At 65.8% G+C, this 17,941-nt stretch overlaps 1 protein-coding gene across 1 annotated transcript in view; it reads right to left on the bottom strand.

The window, feature by feature from the left end:
* The window catches only part of NPR2 (natriuretic peptide receptor 2), a 53,502-nt gene that overhangs the window by 17,746 nt on the left and 17,815 nt on the right, over nucleotides 1-17,941 (bottom strand). The window contains exons 3-10 of the mRNA XM_039544954.1: nucleotides 11,947-12,060; nucleotides 6,893-7,028; nucleotides 6,499-6,593; nucleotides 6,053-6,185; nucleotides 5,557-5,641; nucleotides 1,298-1,418; nucleotides 497-571; nucleotides 234-311 (exon numbers count right to left, since the gene is read on the bottom strand). Coding sequence (XP_039400888.1) covers nucleotides 234-311; nucleotides 497-571; nucleotides 1,298-1,418; nucleotides 5,557-5,641; nucleotides 6,053-6,185; nucleotides 6,499-6,593; nucleotides 6,893-7,028; nucleotides 11,947-12,060 — 837 coding nt within the window. The remainder of the gene's footprint in view (nucleotides 1-233; nucleotides 312-496; nucleotides 572-1,297; nucleotides 1,419-5,556; nucleotides 5,642-6,052; nucleotides 6,186-6,498; nucleotides 6,594-6,892; nucleotides 7,029-11,946; nucleotides 12,061-17,941) is intronic.

The raw sequence follows: 17,941 nt of genomic DNA, 5'->3' as shown, positions 1-17,941 counted from the left end.
CGTGTCCCTGACATGTCTCTGGCACCTGGCGTCACGTGGGACCCACCAGGCTCCACAAGGCACCTCGACGTGAGCTGAGCACGGGCAGGGCTCTGAACCACGCCGCACTCAGCCAGTGCTGGGGCAGGCTGGAACCCCCCCAGCGTCAATCACTCCTGCCCCAGCACAGACCCCTGGGCCCCCCATCGCCTCCCCGGCCGCGAGCCCAACCTGCCCAGCTCCCCAGTACATACGTGTTTGAGTTCGAAGAGCACCTGCCTCGTCAGCTCGATCCGCTTCTTATTCACATGCTTGATAGCCACCACGTTCCCCTGGGGGCCAGGGACAGGGACAGGTCAGCGCCGCACGGGCGGGAGGTCAGTGCAAGGGGACGGGGCAGGCGCGGATGCCTTTGAACACCACGTTCCCCTGGGGGGTAGGGACAGGGACAGGTTCAGCGCCACACGGGGCAGGGCTCAATGCAAGGGGACGGGGCAGGCGAATGCCAGGGACTCACCTTGAAGTGGCCAGTGTTGGCGAAGATCTGGTACTTGCCATGGGCCGTCATCAGGGAGCCGTAGCTGGAGCCGCGCTGGGAGGGAACAAGGCAGTTAGGAGAGCGCGGGAGGGAGAGTGGCCTGGGGGGTGCTCTAGGCTAGGGGGTGGCAGGAGGGCCAGGGGCTGGCTTAGTGGGTGCCTGGAGGTGATGGGCGAGTTGTAAGAGCTACGTGGGGATGGCTGGGGAGGTGACAGGGGATAGTGCATAGAAAGGTTCTGTGGGGGTGGCTGAGGGAGTGTATAGGGCACGGTACAAAGGGTGGGGCCCCACAGGAGAGGGGCCGAGGCACAGGGGCTCTATCGGGGAGGGGCCGAGGTGCAGGGGGTCTATCAGGGAGGGGCCGAGGCGTACGGGTGCCTGGATGGCCACAGGCGTGGGCGCTCTGGAGGCGCGGGGCATACAGGCTCTGCCGGGGAGGGGCCGAGGCGCAGGGGCTCTGCCGGGGAGGGGCCGAGGCGTAGGGGCTCTGTCGGGGAGGGGCCGAGGCGTAGGGGCTCTATCGGGGAGGGGCCGAGGCGTAGGGGCTCTGTCGGGGAGGGGCCGAGGCGTACGGGTGCCGGGATGGCCACAGGCGCGGGCGCTCTGGAGGCACGGGACGTACGGGCTCTGCCGGGGAGGGGCCGAGGTGTAGGGGGTCTATCAGGGAGGGGCCGAGGCGCAGGGGCTCTGTCGGGGAGGGGCCGAGGCGTACGGGTGCCGGGATGGCCGCTGGCGCGGGCGCTCTGGAGGCGCGGGACGTACGGGGATGGGAGTTCTCACCAGCGACAGGGTGAGCCGGCTGCCCGCCCCCTTGTAGTAGCGCTCAGCGTTCCCAAACTGCAGCTCATCCCAGCGGATCCGCCACAACATACTGGCCAGCTCCTTCTCCAGCATCAGCTTCCTGGGGAGCACAGGGTGTCAGGGGAGCCCCCGGGGCACCGTGCTCACAGGTGACACGGCTGGAGTGTCCCAGAGAGTCCAGCCCCCAGGCCTGTCCCCACCCCCCTGTGCCCAGGGTGGAGTCAGACCCTAGTGCCACGCAGCCCCTCTCTCAGAGCCCGGTCACACTGGGTGTGCACGCACGAGCTTCACCAGGCATGTGCGGCGTGTTATGCTGTGTGTGCAGCGGAGCACAAGCATGTGCACATACAACATGGGGTGGGGCCTGTACCCGTTAGCCACCGCACTGGGGTGGCTGAGGGAATGGGGCGCTGTCCCCTGGGAGCAGCATCCTCCGGAGCCTCCTGTGGGATCCCTGTGGGGGACCCAGTCCCCCTGTGCCAGACGTGGCACCGCTCAGGGACTCCGTGCCGGTCAGGCGGGAGCAGGGGCAGACCGCACTCCCCAGGGTGGTGCACGTGGCAGGCTCGCTGCTGGAGGAGCCCCGGGAAGCCCTGGCCACAGCCTCCCGGCCCCTGCACTGGTGCTGTGACGCCAGCCAATGCCTTCGGATACTGCGGGGCGGGGGGCAGGCCGGCAGTTCAGATACCGCGCCAGGGTGCCAGGCTACAGAGCAGGATGGTGCCATGGGGCTGAGCTCCCCGGGAGGCTCCGGGGTTAATACAGAAGCTCTGAGCCGAGTGATTCCCAGAGGAACCCAGCTGCCGGTGGGCCTGGTGCTCTGGGATGTGGGGGTGGCCCCAGGCTGGGCAGCGTGGGGCTGCAGCCGGCCGGGCGGAGGACCCAGAGCTGCCCTCCGAAGGGCGGCTGGTATCGAGGGATCTTGCTGCGCTGTGTACGGCTGCTCCCCCTCACAGCTGCCTCCTGGCTGGAGCTGCCTGGGGACTGGCCGGCTCTGATCACAGGGGGGGACATTCGCCCAGGAGCCCCCAGGACAGGACGTCTCTGCCAGGGGGCCACCAGCCGGGCCCTGCGCCTTGGCGCGCTGCGGAGGGACTGGCTGGGCCAGGCACAGAGCACCCCGGGCAGTGGCAGAGCCGCCCCCCACTCCCGGTCCTCAGCTGGCCCCCTCCTGGGGGCTCCACTCGGCAGCCCCTCTGCCTTTGGCCTCTGCTGAGGGGCTGCTGGGTGCCAGTGGGAAGGGGGCTGCTAAGGATTCACCCCACCCCACCCTGCAGTGCACATGCAGTGGCTGTGATCCGACCTGGGAGCAGGGCCCCGGGAGCAGGGTCCCAGGGCAGGGCCCCGGGAGCAGGGTGCCGTGGGGGGGCCCCGGGAGCAGGGTGCCAGGACGGGGCCCCGGGAGCAGGGTGCCAGGGCGGGGCCCCGGGAGCAGGGTGCCAGGGCTGGGCCCCGGGAGTAGGGTGCCAGGGCGGGGCCCCGGGAGCAGGGTGCTGTGGCGGGGCCCCGGGAGCAGGGTGCCAGGGCGGGACCCCGGGAGCAGGGTGCCAGGGCGGGGCCCTGGGAGTAGGGTGCCGTGGTGGGGCCCCGGGAGCAGGGTGCCAGGAAGGGGCCCCGGGAGCAGGGTGCCAGGACGGGGCCCCGGGAGCAGGGAGCCAGGGCTGGGCCCCGGGAGCAGGGTGCCAGGACGGGGCCCCGGGAGCAGGGTGCCAGGATGGGGCCCCGGGAGCCGGGTGCCAGGGCGGGGCCCCGGGAGCAGGGTGCCAGGGCGGCGCCCCGGGAGCAGGGGTCCAGGGCTGGGCCCCGGGAGCAGGGTGCCGTGGTGGGGCCCCGGGAGCAGGGTGCCAGGGCGGGGCCCCGGGAGCAGGGTGCCAGGGCGGGGCCCCGGGAGCAGTGTGCCGTGGGGGGGCCCCGGGAGCAGGGTGCCGTGGCGGGGCCCCGGGAGCAGGGTGCCGTGGCGGGGCCCGGGAGTCGGGTGCCAGGCGGGGCCCGGGAGCAGGGTGCCAGGGCTGGGCCCGGGAGCAGGGTGCCGTGGTGGGGCCCGGGAGCAGGGTGCCAGGATGGGGCCCCGGGAGCCGGGTGCCAGGGCGGGGCCCCGGGAGCAGGGTCCCAGGGCGGGGCCCCGGGAGCAGGGTGCCATGGTGGGGCCCTGGGAGCAGGGTGCCAGGGCGGGGCCCCGGGAGCAGGATCCAGGGCAGGGCCCCGGGAGCAGGGTGCCAGGGCGGGGCCCCGGGAGCAGGGTGCCGTGGTGGGGCCCCGGGAGCAGGGTGCCAGGACGGGGCCCCGGGAGCAGGGTGCCAGGGCGGGGGCCCGGGAGCAGGGTGCCAGGGCGGGGGCCCGGGAGCAGGGTGCCAGGGCTGGGCCCCGGGAGCAGGGTGCCAGGACGGGGCCCCGGGAGCAGGAGCCAGGGCGGGGCACCCGGAGCAGGGTTCCATGGGGGGGCCCCGGGCGCCGGGTGAAAGGGCGGGGGCCCGGGAGCAGGGTGCCGTGGCGGGGCCCCGGGAGTCGGGTGCCAGGCCGGGGCCCCGGGAGCAGGGTGCCGTGGTGGGGCCCCGGGAGCAGGATCCAGGGCGGGGCCCCGGGAGCAGGGTGCCAGGGAGGGGCCCGGGAATAGGGTGCCAGGGGCGGCGCCCGGGAGCAGGGTGCCAGGGCTGGGCCCCGGGAGCAGGGTGCCGTGGTGGGGCCCGGGGAGCGGGTTCCAGGGCGGGGCCCCGGGAGCAGGGTGCCAGGGCGGGGCCCCGGGAGCAGGGTGCCAGGGCGGGCCCCGGGAGCAGGGTGCCGGGGCGGGGCCCCGGGAGCAGGGTGCCAGGCCGGGGCCCGGGAGCAGGGTGCCGTGGTGGGGCCCGGGAGCAGGATCCAGGGCGGGGCCCCGGGAGCAGGGTGCCAGGGTGGGGCCCCGGGAATAGGGTGCCAGGGCGGCGCCCCGGGAGCAGGGTGCCAGGGCGGGCCCCGGGAGCAGGGTGCCGTGGTGGGGCCCGGGAGCAGGATCAGGGCGGGGCCCGGGAGCAGGGTGCCAGGGCGGCGCCCGGGAGCAGGGTGCCAGGGCGGGGCCCAGGGAGCAGGGTGCCGTGGTGGGGCCCCGGGAGCAGGATCCAGGGCGGGGCCCCGGGAGCAGGGTGCCATGGCGGGGCCCCGGGAGCAGGGTGCCAGGGCTGGGCCCGGGAGCAGGGTGCCAGTGGGCGGGGCCCCGGGAGCAGGTTGCCGTGGCGGCGCCCCGGGAGCCGGTGCCAGGGCGGGGCCCCGGTATGAGGGTGGCAGGGCGGGGCCCGGGAGCAGGGTGCCAGGGCTGGGCCCCGGGAGCAGGGTGCCAGGGCGGGGCCCAGGAGCAGGGTGCCGTGGTGGGGCCCGGGAGCAGGATCCAGGGTGGGGCCCGAGCAGGCTGCCCGGGCGGGCCCCGGGAGCAGGGTGCCAGGGCTGGGCCCCGGGAGCCGGGTGCCAGGGCGGGCCCCGGGAGCAGGGTGCCAGGGCTGGGCCCCGGGAGCAGGGTGCCAGGACGGGGCCCCGGGAGCAGGGTGCTGTGGTGGGGCCCCGGGAGCAGGGTGCCAGGGCGGGGCCCCGGGAGCAGGGTGCCAGGGCGGGGCCCCAGGAGCAGGGTGCCAGGGCGGGGGCCTGGGAGCAGGGTGCCGTGGTGGGGCCCCGGGAGCAGGGTGCCAGGGCGGGGCCCCGGGAGCAGGGTGCCGTGGAGGGGCCCCGGGAGCAGGGTGCCAGGGCTGGGCCCTGGGAGCAGGGTGCCGTGGGGGGGCCCCGGGAGCAGGGTGCCGTGGGGGGGCCCCGGGAGAAGGATCCAGGGTGGGGCCCCGGGAGCAGGGTGCCAGGAATGGGCCCGGGGCCGGGTGCCGTGGCGGGGCCCTGGGAGCAGGGTGCCAGGGCTGGGCCCCGGCAGCAGGGTGCCAGGACTGGGCCCCGGGAGACGGGTGCCGTGGCGGGGCCCCGGGAACAGGGTGCCAGGGTGGGGCCCCGGGAGCAGGGTGCCGTGGCGGGGCCCCGGGAGCAGGGTGCCAGGACGGGGCCCCGGGAGCAGGGTGCCAGGACGGGGCCCCGGGAGCAGGGTGCCAGGGCTGGGCCCCGGGAGCAGGGTGCCAGGGTGGGGCCCCGGGAGCAGGGTGCCGTGGTGGGGCCCCGGGAGCAGGATCCAGGACGGGGCCCCGGGAGCCGGGTACCAGGACGGGGCCCCGGGAGCAGGGTGCCATGGCGGGGCCCCGGGAGCAGGGTGCCAGGGCTGGGCAGAGCCGTCTCACCTGAAAATCAGGAAGCTGGAGATTCCAAACATGATGAGGGTGAGGCCGGTGCCCAGCGCCACGATGGCCAGCGTGGAGAGTGGGGCTAGAGAGACGAGCGGAGAGCTCGTTAGCAGGGCAGGGCTCCCCACACAGCCCCCAAGCCCTGTCCTGAGGGCAGCAGCCGGAGACCTGGCAGAGCTCCCCATGCTCAGAGATCCGGGGATGGATCCAGGGGGCGGGGGGGCGGGGGGCTCAGGAGGGCAGGCAGCCCCAGACCTCGCAGGGGAGCAGGCGTCCTGCAGCCCCAAGGCTCCTGGCTCAGCTGGGCATTTTCCTGCATATGGGGCAGGCGCCTTCCAGTCCAGACGCTGCTGGGCAGAGGGATGCGGGGCCCCCCGACCAGACCCCCATCCCAGGGCAGGCTGAATGGGAGGCAAGGATGCCGGGGGCTCAGGGGACAGGCCCAACAGGATGCAGACTGCCCAGGGCAGGGGTGCAGGCCCATCACACCCACTTTTATCACAGGAGGGGTCATCCACATCGAAGATGCAGGGGGGGTTGTCGAGGGGGGGCGCCCCCTTCACCCATTGAATGGGCCTCCCCGGCCAGTTCAGCGTCTTCTCCGCCCCGACGTAGTGCCCTGCCACCTGCATGGAGAGAGGGCACAGCTGGGCCACAGCGACCCCTCCAGCCAGACCAGCAGATCCCCCACCCCTCCATGCACCCAGCCCCCCAACAGCGCAGAGCACAGGCGTCACAAAGCCTCCCCCTCCCCCCCGCTTTGTCCCCCCCAAATCCCTCCGACCCCCGCTGGGGGCACTGACCCTGCTGCATCTCCCTCCCCCAACCCCCCCGGCAGGCTCAGCTCTGCTCCCAGCCCTGCCCTGCCCTGGGAGGTGGCTCGGCAGCTGGGACAGGCCTGTGGGCACTGGAGCCCCCCTGGCTCGGGGCCGCACCCACCTCGTATTCCCCACTCTCGGGGTCACCCATCGCCCACAGACTGAAGTCCGTGTCCCGGTCGTTGTTGCTGTCCATGCTCACCAGTCCGGTGACCCCTGGAAGGGAGGGGCAGGGGTGAGCGCCCTGGGGCTGGGGAGGCAGAGGGAGGGTGTGGGGGTCCCCTCCAGCCCCAGCGTCTCTCCTGAACACCGACGAGCAGTAGCTGGGCCTGGGGCTCCCCCTGGCAACTCGTGTGCCTGGCCGGGCGCTGGGCCCGAGCGCACCCAGCGGGGCCAGCACAGGCCATGGCCGCCCTGGCAAAAGCTGCTGGGATAGTGACGGGGACACAGCCTGTGCCAGCCAGAGCGCCTGGGCTGGCCTCTCCCCTCCCCCCACGGGCTCCCCAGGCCGGTACCCTGGAACTTCCGGTCCCGCATCTTCTGCACGATGCGGGTGCCATCCTTCTTGGAGCCGCCCTCGGCCAGCGTCTCGTTCAGCGCCATGGCGTAGAGCAGCACGCCGTCGTAGAAGCAGCCGGCCACCAGGTTCATCTGCCCCGGGAGAGAGACATCAGAGCCCTGCGCCCGTCCTGGTGCCTGCACCGGAGACAGCCCCGTACCCAGCACAGCGCCAATCCCAGCACGGCCCCCCAGCCTGATCCCTGACATGGCCCGTACAGCCCCCCCGTACCTCCTCCGCGGTGCCCTGCGCCAAAGCCAGCCCCGCGCCCGGCACAGCGCCAATCCCCAGCATGGCCCGTACAGCCCCCCTGCACCTCCTCCGCGGTGCCCTGCGCCAAAGCCAGCCCCGTACCCGGCACAGCGCCAATCCCCAGCACGGCCCCCCAGTCCTGATCTCTGACACGGCACGTATAGCCCCCCCAGTACCTCCTCCGCGGTGCCCTGCGCCAGAGCCAGCCCCGCGCCCGGCACAGCGCCAATCCCAGCACGGCCCCCCAGCCCCCTGGCTCTGATCCACAGCACAGCCCATACAGCCGCCCATGCCTGCCACGGTCCCCTCTACCAGAGACAGCCCCGCACCCGACGTGGCCCCTATCCCTGACACGACCCCCCAGCCCCCCGTGCCCCACCTGGCAAGGGTGCAGCAGGAATGCAGGGCTTCTGAGCAGGGCACAGAATGAGCAGGGGCCGGGTGACGCCCGGTATCGAGGGAGAGTGCAGAGGTTGGGGCTGCACAGGAGGGACCCATGGTGACAGGTGAGGGAACGGGGCTGGGGCACTGCTGCTCCCCTCAGAGGTCCAGGCTGTGGGGTGCAGGGGGAAGCCTCAGGAGGCTGTTGGGTGCATGTGCTGCTGTCCTAGGGGCTGTGTGAGCACCCGCCCGTCTCCCCCACCTGCAGCAGGACCCCCCCGCTCCGTGGGGCAGGTGACCTCCCAGCTAAGCAGCTGGGGCCTGCACACAGCAGGTGGGCTCCCCACACGCTCCCCAGGGCACCATCGGATCCACTGGCTTGTCCTGAGCCGCACCGGCAGGCAGCTCCCTGGGGTCACACCTCGGGGGAGCGCGGGGCCCTTGGGGACAGTGGGGGTTGGGGGAGGGCAGCTTCCCAAATCTCACTCCAGAGGTTGCTTGGCAGAGAGGATCTGCTCCCAGGCACCGAGCCCTGGAACTTCCCGGCCTCTGGCCCAGCAAGCCTGGATCCATCACTGGAGCTGTCCCCTGCCCCGTCATTGCTTCGCACGGGCAGCGCCCGCTCCCCTGGTGCTGCCCGACACAGGGAGCCAGGCAGTGCTGCAGCCTGAGCGTCGCCCAACAGCAGCTGGCTGGGCTCCCAGCCCAGCCCAGCCCAGCCACGCTCCAGAGACTCCCCAACAGCGAGAGCGACCCCCGGCTCCAGCCCCCTGCTCCAGCCATTCCACAGCAGCCTGCAGCCCCATCCTGGGGCCCTCAGCCACCCACCAGCACAGCCCCAGGGGGAAGCTCCTAAAGGTCTGTCTACACAGCAAAGAAAACCCCACGGCTGGCCCCTGCCAGCTGACTTCGGCTGCGGGGCTGTTTCATTGCTGTGGCTGGAGCCCCGGGCTCCAGGACCCTGCGGGGTGGGAGGATCCCAGCGCTCAGGCTGCAGAATCCACACAGCAGGGACGAGCCCCACGGCTCAAGTCGGCTGGCACGGGCCAGTGGGGGTTTTGCTTTGCTGTGTAGACAGACCCTGAGACGACTACAGACTCCAGCTTCCTGGCTGAGGAGTGACTCCCAGCCACCAGGCCACAGGGCAGTGAAGTCTGGGCTCCAGCTCTAATCACGACCTTCACATAATGGGGCTGCACCCCGAGAGTATCCCCACTACAGCCGCTCTGCCCTCATAGGAGGGATCCCAGCATACGGCATAACCTGGGCAATTCCCTTTGTTCATAAAGATACAGAGAAGTTAAGCAATTCATGGAGCTACCTGAGCCACAGAAGTCAACACCTGCCAGCCGCAGCACCAGAGGAGCTGAACCTGCCGCAGCCCCACGCCCCAAGGATGGGACGGCAGCCCCATCCCTCAGGGCTCTCCCACTGCGAGGCACAGGTCCCTCCCAAACTGGTTTTAATCCTTAGTATTGTGAGTCTGGCTGGTCTCATTCACCACAGAAATAGCTGAGCCTTCCCTGGGCTTGCAGCCTCAGTGACACCTTGTGGCGGAGAGTTCCGCAGGCCGATCACACATTGTGCATTTGCTTTCATCAGCTGTAACGCTGCTGCCCCTTGGTTTCCCTGGAACTTCCTTGTCCCCGTGGCATGTGAGAGGAGGGAGAGGCTCTCACGAGCAGCCACCCCCACCCCACGTGCACAGCAGGCACCGCCGAGAGCAACAGCCCAGGCGACTCCCGCTGCAGCGTGCCAGATTCGACCGCACGCGTCGCCCCTTCCAAATCCAGGAGGTTGCTAAGCGACACTCTCCGAGCATTCAGAAACCCGGGCCCTTAGCAGCACAGAAACGATAGGTCAAGGATGCCCTCAGCCTCCACCTGCCTGCACCGCAATCAGGGGCTGTTGTCACTGTGCAGGGCACTGCAGCGGCCGTAACTCTGTGAGCCCTGCGGGCAGGGCCCAGCCCCCGCTGCCTCCATGAGACACAGACCTGCTGTCCTTGGAGGGGCACTGTTCAACGGGAACCATCCCCAGGGCCAGTCCTCAGCGAGCGAGGGGGGAGCTCCCAGTGCCGCTGCTGCGGGGGGGTTGATGTGCCAGAGACAGAGGGCAGCGTGTGTGTCAGGGCAGCGTGTGTGTCAGGGCAGAGTGTGCACGTTTAAGGGTAGCACATGTGTGTCAGGGCAGTGTGCACACATGTAAGAGCAGCGTGTGTGCCAGGGCAGCGTGCACACATGTAAGGGTGGCGCATGTGTGTCAGGGCAGCGTGCACACGTGTAAGGGCAGTGTGTGTGTCAGGGCAGCGTGCACACGTGTAAGGGCAGTGTGTGTGTCAGGGCAGAGTGCACACATGTAAGGGTGGCATGTGTGTGTCAGGGCAGCGCACACATGTAAGAGCAGTGTGTGTGTCAGGGCAGCATGCACACGTGTAAGGGTGCTGCATGTGTGTCAGGGCAGCATGTACATGTGTAAGGGCAGTGTGTGCATCAGGGCAGCGTGCATACATGTAAAGGCAGTCCGTGTGTGTCAGGACACCATGCACACGTGTAAGGGCAGCGCATGTATGTAAGGGCAGTGTGCACACGTGTAAGGGCAGTGTGCACACGTGTAAGGGCAGCCCGTGTGTGTCAGGGCAGCGTGCACACATGTAAGGGTGGCATGTGTGTGTAAGGGCAGTGTGCACACGTGTAAGGGCAGCATGAGTGTCAGGGCAGCGTGCACCCATGTAAAGGCAGCGTGTGTGTGTGTAAGGGGAGTGTGTACACGTGTAAGGGTGGTGTGTATGTGTCAGGGCAGTGTACACACGTGTAAGGGCAGTGTGTGTGTAAGGGCAGTGTGCATACGTGTAAGGGTGGAGCGTGTCAGGGCAGCGTACACATGTGTAAGGGCAGCATGTGTGTACAGGCAGTGTGCACACGTGTAAGGGCAGCGTGTGTGTGTCAGGGCAGCGTGCACACGTGTAAGGGCAGCATGAGTGTCAGGGCAGCATGCACACGTGTAAGGGCAGCATGTGTGTGTCAGGGCAGCGTGCACCCATGTAAAGACAGCGTGTGTGTGTGTAAGGGGAGTGTGTACACGTGTAAGGGCAGTGTGTGTGTAAGGGCAGTGTGCACACGTGTAAGGGTGGCGCGTGTTAGGGCAGTGTACACACATGTAAGGGCAGCATGTGTGTACGGGCAGTGTGCACACGTGTAAGGGCAGCTCGTGTGTGTCAGGGCAGCGTGCACACATGTAAAGGCAGCTCGTGTGTGTGTACGGGCAGTGTGCACACGTGTAAGGGCAGTGTGTGTGTGTGTAAGGGGAGTGTGTACACGTGTAAGGGTGGCGTGTATGTGTACGGGCAGTGTGCACACGTGTAAGGGTGGCGCGTGTACGGGCAGTGTACAGACATGTAAGGGCAGTGTGTGTGTCAGGGCAGTGTGCACACGTGTAAGAGCAGCGTGTGTGCCAGGGCAGCGTGCACACGTGTAAGGGCAGCATGTGTGTACGGGCAGTGTGCACACGTGTCAGGGCGGCTCGTGTGTGTCAGGGCAGCGTGCACACGTGTAAAGGCAGCGTGTGTGTGTACGGGCAGTGTGCACACGTGTACGGGCAGTGTGTGTGTGTGTGTGTAAGGGCTTCCTACAAGTTCAGCCAGTGCCATGCGCGTGTGAACAGGACCCTGCAGCCCCACAGCACAGACCTCAGCGACTGGGGCTCACAGAGAAGCACTGTCAGGAACCGGGGTTGGGTGGGGCCCCTGGATCCCCCGGCGTAACCGGGCCAGGCAGGGCCGCTGCCGACCAGTGGCACAGCCAGAAGGGCCCTTTGCATCTACCAGCCTGTTCCCTTCCTGCTCGGAGCCCTGGGAGAGGGTTCCCGTGCGGGGCAGGTGGGTGGGACGGGGACTGGCCGGGACCCACCCGCTTCCCAGCTGCCAGCACTCCCGTGTGGAGAATCCTCAGGGCCTGCGGGGGGGAGGGTGCCAAGAGCTCCATGGGGGGCGGGGGGCGCTCACCCTCCACACTCCTGTGCTGGGTCCCTCCTCCTCTCTCACGTTTTCGTTTTCTCCATCCCACCCTGCGCCCTTCATCTCCTGCTGGCTCGCCCAGCCCACCCCTGCCCCGGGGAGGGGAGCCAGCCCGCACGCCCGCCCCCAGGCTGCTCTATGCCACCGGCACACATGGGGCAGGCTGGCCCGGCCCAGCCCTGGGACCAGGCAGCTGAGACCAGGACCAACATTTTACAGGCCTTGCCAAGGATGCTCGGGCCGGGCCCCGTCCCCGTAGGCCTCTTGGGTCGTGCCACGGCACCCCCTGCCCACAGCCCAGCAGGGAAGGTGCCGGGCAGACAGCAGCCCTGGCAACGCTCTGGCAGGCCCAGCCCACTTACCAGCGAGTAGCCGAGCTCCACATTGAACTGCTCCTTGGCTCGCAGGATCAGCTGGGTCTGGAAGTGCTGGTACTCGGGGTTCTGGGGTTCATGGTAGGTGATCACCAGCACCGTCTGCAAGGCAAAGCACAGGCCACTGCCTCGTACCCAGCGGCGAGCCCACCCTGCTGGGGCCGGGGGGGGAGGGCGACAGCGCCCCTCAGAGAGGGGTGTTCTGTCTCAGGGCCCCGGGGGTGGCCACGTGGGAATTTTCTGTAACATTTTTATGCAGTCTATGTGTGCCTCAGTTTCCCCAGTGTGCTGCAGTGTTACCTAGTGGGTAGAAAGGCTTGGTGCTCTCTGCAGTGGCTCAGAGACTCGGGTGTGGATGGCTCCCTGCAGTCTGGGGCTTGGGCCCCATATCCAGGGAGTTTGTGAGAAGACAATGGAACCCCAGTCACTGGGACATTGATACCTAGCAACCAGCGGCCATGGGCGGCTACCTCTCACCAGGAAGCCAAGTAGCATTTGCCCAGCTGGAGAAGAAAGGGCTGGGGAGGTGCCAGGGGTGGTTAAGGGCTGGCTGCTGAGGGCTTGGGGCACACACCGACAGGGACACAGCGGTAGGGTGACCAGATGCCCCAATTTTATAGGGACAGTTCCGATTTTGGGGTCTTTTTCTTGGCTCCTATTACCCCCCATCCGCGTCCTGATTTTTCACATTTGCTGTCTGGTCACCCTGCACAGCGGTCAGGGGCCAAGGCTTGGGGCTCTGGGTGGACCTGACCAGGGCTAACCAAGGACTTCCTATGCTGTGCGCTAGTCGACTAATAACCCCGGCTGTCTGTCCCCGCTGGCTGCGGGTCCCTGCAGACGCTGGCGGAAGGGTGCGTTGCTCCCCAAGGCTGGACAGGTCTGCCTCGGACTCGCTGGGCAGCGCTCACAGGGTGGAGCAGGGGGTCCAGCCTAAGGAGGTGGAGAGGCCGCATGGCTCACCCTGGAGGAGAAGTGACACCCTAGGGGGTCTGGACCATGATGGGATCCTTGCAGAAGCTGTTCCAAAGTTGGGGTCATAGCACCGGTCCTGTGTGACACCATGTGTCCCCCTGGAGTCTCCCAGAATCCCCCCCACGGGGGGTGTGTCCCACCGCCAGTGTCCTGCTCCTGAGGGAGAGGGCATGAGGTGAGGCTCCCCACAATCACTGAAGAGGGAATGGCTTTTGTGGGGGCCCCCAAACCCGACCCCAGGCATGGACCTGGAAGCTCTGGTGCAGTCCCGACCCCTGACCCCCAGGCTAACATAGGCCTGACCCAACTCCAGCCCTGGCCTGGCGTAGGCCTGACCCCCGTGTCAGGGAGTCCCCGGGCGACGCTCTGGAACTGCTCCCCACAAAGCCAGGCAGGACTCTGGGGAGCCTCCTCTCCCTCGGAGCAGCCTGTCTGCAGGGCAAGAAGCTCCCACGGCTTCACTTCCTGGGTCTCTCCTTGGAGCATTCAGCATCCTCTGCCCCTCCGTGCGCTTCCCCCAGCAAGTCCACCCAGGCGGGGTCCTGGGGGGGCCACAGGGTCCTGCCCCCACACTGCGCAGTCAGACGTGACTCTCAGCCAGCCAGTAAAACAGAGGTTTATTCGATGCCAGGAACAGGGTCTAAAACAGAGCTTGTGGGTCCAGAGAACCGGACCCCTCGGCTGGGTCAATTCTGGGGGGCAGTGAGCCAGACCCCCACGTCTGCACTTCACGCCTCGTCCCCAGCCAGCCCCAAACTGAAACTCTCCAGCCCCTCCTCTCTGGGCTTTGTCCCTTTCCTGGGCCAGGAGGTCACCTGACCTCTTTGTTCTCCAACACCTTCAGCTGGCACCTTTGTAGGCAGGAGACAGGGTGTCGGCCATTTTCTGTTTAGCCAGCATCACATCTGCCCTCTAGGGCTCTGCAACAATCACACCCCCTTCTCCCACCACCTAGATCTGGGGTAGGCAACCTATGGCACGTGTGAAAAGGCAGCACACAAGCTGATTGTCAGTGGCACTCACACTGCCTGGGTCCTGGCCACCGGTCCGGGGGCTCTGCATTTTAATTTAATTTTAAATGAAGCTTCTTAAACATTTTATAAACCTTATTTACTTTACATACAACAATCGTTTAGTTCTATATTATAGACTTATAGAAACAGACCTTCTAAAAACGTTAAAGTGTATGACTGGCACGCAAAACCTTAAATTAGAGTGAATAACTGAAGACTCGGCACATCACTTCTGAAAGGTTGCCAACTTCTGACCTAGATACTTAAGAAATGCAAAGGGGAAACTGAGGCACCCACACAGTATTCAGAGAAACCATTACGAACATTCCCACTTCATCACACCCTGACCCCCAGCCTGGCATAGGCCTGACCCCTGACCTCTAACCCTGACCTGGCACAGGTCCAACCCCTGACCTCTAACCCTGACCTGGTATAGGCCCAACCCCTGACCCCCATCCCCAGCCTGGCGTAGGCCCGACCCTTGACCTCAGCCCCAGCCTGACCCCTGACCTAATCCCGACCCCTGACCTCAGCCCTGGCCTAGTCCTGACCCCTGACCCCTGACCCCAGCCCTAGTCCTGACCCCTGACCCCCGGCCTGTGCCATGTGGGAATTTTGGTAATGTTTTTAAGATCCCCGTGCGTGCCTCCATTTCCCTCTGGACTTGGCGAGGCCAGGCACTGCCTGGAAGGGAAGGGAGGAGGTGCTGACTCAGCAGCCCGGCTGGGAACCAGAGTCATTAACATGAATGACGTCCACAGGTGTGTGAGAGGAGGCTCCGGCGAGCCGGGGGGGCCCCAATGGCGGGACAGTCGCACCGAGTGAGAACAGCCGAGGAAGGAGGTTCCCTGCAGAGCAAAGCCCGGAGCGGAGAGCACAGGGGACCGGTGCCAGGAGCTGAGTGTGCAGAGACACTGAGCACACCCCCGGGACAAACGACAAAGGGCGAGACAGGGCTTGGCTGGGTGTTGGCTAGACTGACCCGTCTGAACCTCTGCATCCGTCTGCCGACCTCGGGACCTTCGCACGCTGCGCCAGGTGCCTCGGGCCCTGGGGGAGCTCCCTCGGGGCTCTGGCTCTGCAGGATTTTCTGCAGGGAACCGATAACAGGGTGGCTCACCCCTTAACAGCTGGCCCACCCTGGTTGCAGACTGAGCCCCCGGAAGAGGAATCAGGTGATGCCAGGAGAGAAGCAGCAGGAGGCCGCGGAGAAGGGGGAGTCCAGGACGTTGTGGTTATGTCTGCAGAGAGCCAGGCCTGTCTACACTCAGGGTCAGGCTCGTGTCGAACTAGCTGTGCATGTCTCTACGCTTCCATTTGTCTCCCGCCCACGCATGCGCCCTGTTACGGCGACGCAGTAACACCATCGGTCCTCCAGCTGCTGTCCCACAATGCCCAGCACAACCACTCTGGTCACAACTGTGAACTCTGCTGCCCAGGGGCACGAAGACCGGAACCCAGCACCCTATTTAAAAACCACCGGACATTTCTGAAATGCCTTTTCCTGAGTGTCCAGCTCGCCTAGCAGCCCTCCACCGTCATGTGCAACTGCCCAGCCAGCGACGCGCTCCTTCCTGGAGCAGACAGGTACCGCATCTCCCAGGCCTGTGGGGAGCACCGCTACGGACCGGCCATAGAAACGTGGACAGCCGTGAGCAGATTGCTTGGGGGATGCAGGAGAAGGGGTGTGGCAGGGACCAGTGGCAGTGTCGCATGAAAGCAGAGGAGTTGCGGTGGGTGTAACAGGAAGCCAGGGAGGCCAACAACCGATCTGGTGCCAAGCCACAGACCTGCTGCTTATACAAAGAGCTGCATGCCACCCTCAGCAGAGACACCCCCAGCCCCCTCCGCAGATGCCTCCAAGAGCCAGAGCCAGACCATTGCTGTGAACAGTGAGGACAAGGAGGAGGGGGTCCTGCTACACCACGAGCCAGGACCTGTCTGAGACTTCCCCAGGCCAGCCAGTCCCGCCTGGATGTGCCTGATGCCTGGGAAGGAACGTGAATGCCCTTCTCATGACAGTCTAAATGCAGTGGTGGTGACGGAGCGCACTGTGAAAGGACACAGCCATCGACTTCTCGCTCATGTACTCGTACGGGAAGAGGTAGCAGCACACCGACGAGACGAGAGGTGGCGTCTGCCCTGTGGAGTTAGGCCAGGGTGGCAGGCAGAGCAGCGTATTTATGTGCTGAGGGATGTTCCTTGCCTCCTCCCGCGAGCTCTCGGTGAAACGTTCACAGAGAGACTCTGCAATCCTCTCCCGAAGGACTCTACGGATGGCAGCCCGATTCTTCCTCCACAGTAGGACCCCGTCCCACGCCAATCTGTGATGAGCTCGGCTGGCACCACTGCAGGAAACCGGCTTCGGGACACCAGCAGCTGCCGCAGTCTCTGTGCCTCCCGTGAGCGAGAGCTCAGCTGAAATCCGCACGGCCCGTCGAGTGTCTGTTCTCAGTGTCTTTGCCCCAGGCACGTATGTAACATTCCCTCGCCCCCCTGCCGCCAGATGACCCAGACTGCAGAATGGAGCTGGGCACAATCACTCAGGGCAGGTGTCAACGAGAAAGTCTTGTTTCAAATGTTAGGGGAGCAAGGGGAGTTCTGCAGCTTTGCTTTCACTTTCCGTTGTGACTCCGCTGACAAGGGTACCGCTGTGTGCTCCAGCTCTAGCTCTGCCACTGCGGCTTCAGGGGGGTTCCCCCTCCTGAGCCAGAAGAGGACTCGGGATTTAAGAGGACATGAACCCCTACACCCCATGTCCAGTGAAATCCTGCAAGCCAGCGCTGCCTCAGACTGTGAGCAGAGGGCCCAGAGCGAGAATACTGCAGACTGTATGGAGAAGGAAAGAGCAGACAAGAGAAAGGCCCCAGGGTCCCAGCAGGCCAAGGAGAGGGAGGTGCACCAGGCCATGATGGGGCTTCTTCGGCAGCAAACACAGATGCTGCAGACTCTCGTGGACCTACAGGTTCAACAAGCCCGGGCTCGCCTCCCTTTGCAATCCATGGAGAACTCCACGGCAGCACCTCCCTACAGCCCTCTTAACAGTCCATGTCGCATGGGGGCGCAGCCCTGCCTGCACCCCTACACCCCGAGGGGCAGCCAGGAGCAGCCCAGCTTCCTGTACACTGACAGGAGAGAGCCAGGGCTGTGGTATGGGCACCCAAAATGGGCCGAACTGGACAAGAATGTTCTTTCCCCTTGTTTCCTTCTGTTCCTTTCTTTCTGAACTTTCTAGCGTATCAGTTTTTAATTATCAGAGGGGGAGCCGTGTTAGTCTGGTTCTGTAGAAGCAGCAAAGACTCCTGTGGCACCTTATAGACTAACAGATGATGTTTTGTTTTTAGTAGCCTGAGTGGGTGAACACCCACTTCTTCAAGCATGCAGTGGAAAAGCAGGGGCAGGTGTGTATATATATAAAAGCAAAAAGCAAGCTAGAGATAACGAGTTAGATCAATCAGGGAGGATGGGGCCTGTTCCAGCAGTTGAGGTGTGTGCAAGCCAAGCCATTCACAGTCTTTTTTTAGTTCCTAAACTGATGGTGTTAAAATTGCAGATGAAACTGAGCTCAGCAGTTTCTCTCTTTGAGTCTGAAGTTTTTTTTTTTTTGGATTTGGCCACCCTAAAGATCTGCTATTGTGTGGCCAGGGAGGTTGAAGTGTCTCCTACAGGTTTTTGTATATTGCCATTCCTAATATCTGATTTGTGTCCATTTATCCTTTTCCTTAGAGACTGTCCAGTTTGGCCGATGTACATAGCAGAGGGGCATTGCTGGCATATGATGGCATATAATTGCACACCGTCGCCATGCTCCGCTTTGGGCACCAAGAGAACCTGGTTTGGGACAATCATTTATCTTTATTTAGCCACACATGCTACGGAAGGCCAGCGCTACTGAAATGCCCCCGACTTGTTATCGTCCTGGGCACCAGAATTCTTGGGCTCAGCCACGCACAGTGTGACAATGATAAAGGTACAGCACGCAGCGCCCAATTCAC

Source organism: Mauremys reevesii, linkage group 6 (genome assembly GCF_016161935.1).
Source record: "Mauremys reevesii isolate NIE-2019 linkage group 6, ASM1616193v1, whole genome shotgun sequence".
In the NCBI taxonomy this organism is placed as follows: domain Eukaryota; kingdom Metazoa; phylum Chordata; order Testudines; family Geoemydidae; genus Mauremys; species Mauremys reevesii.
This window is presented reverse-complemented; position numbering and strand designations above follow the sequence as displayed.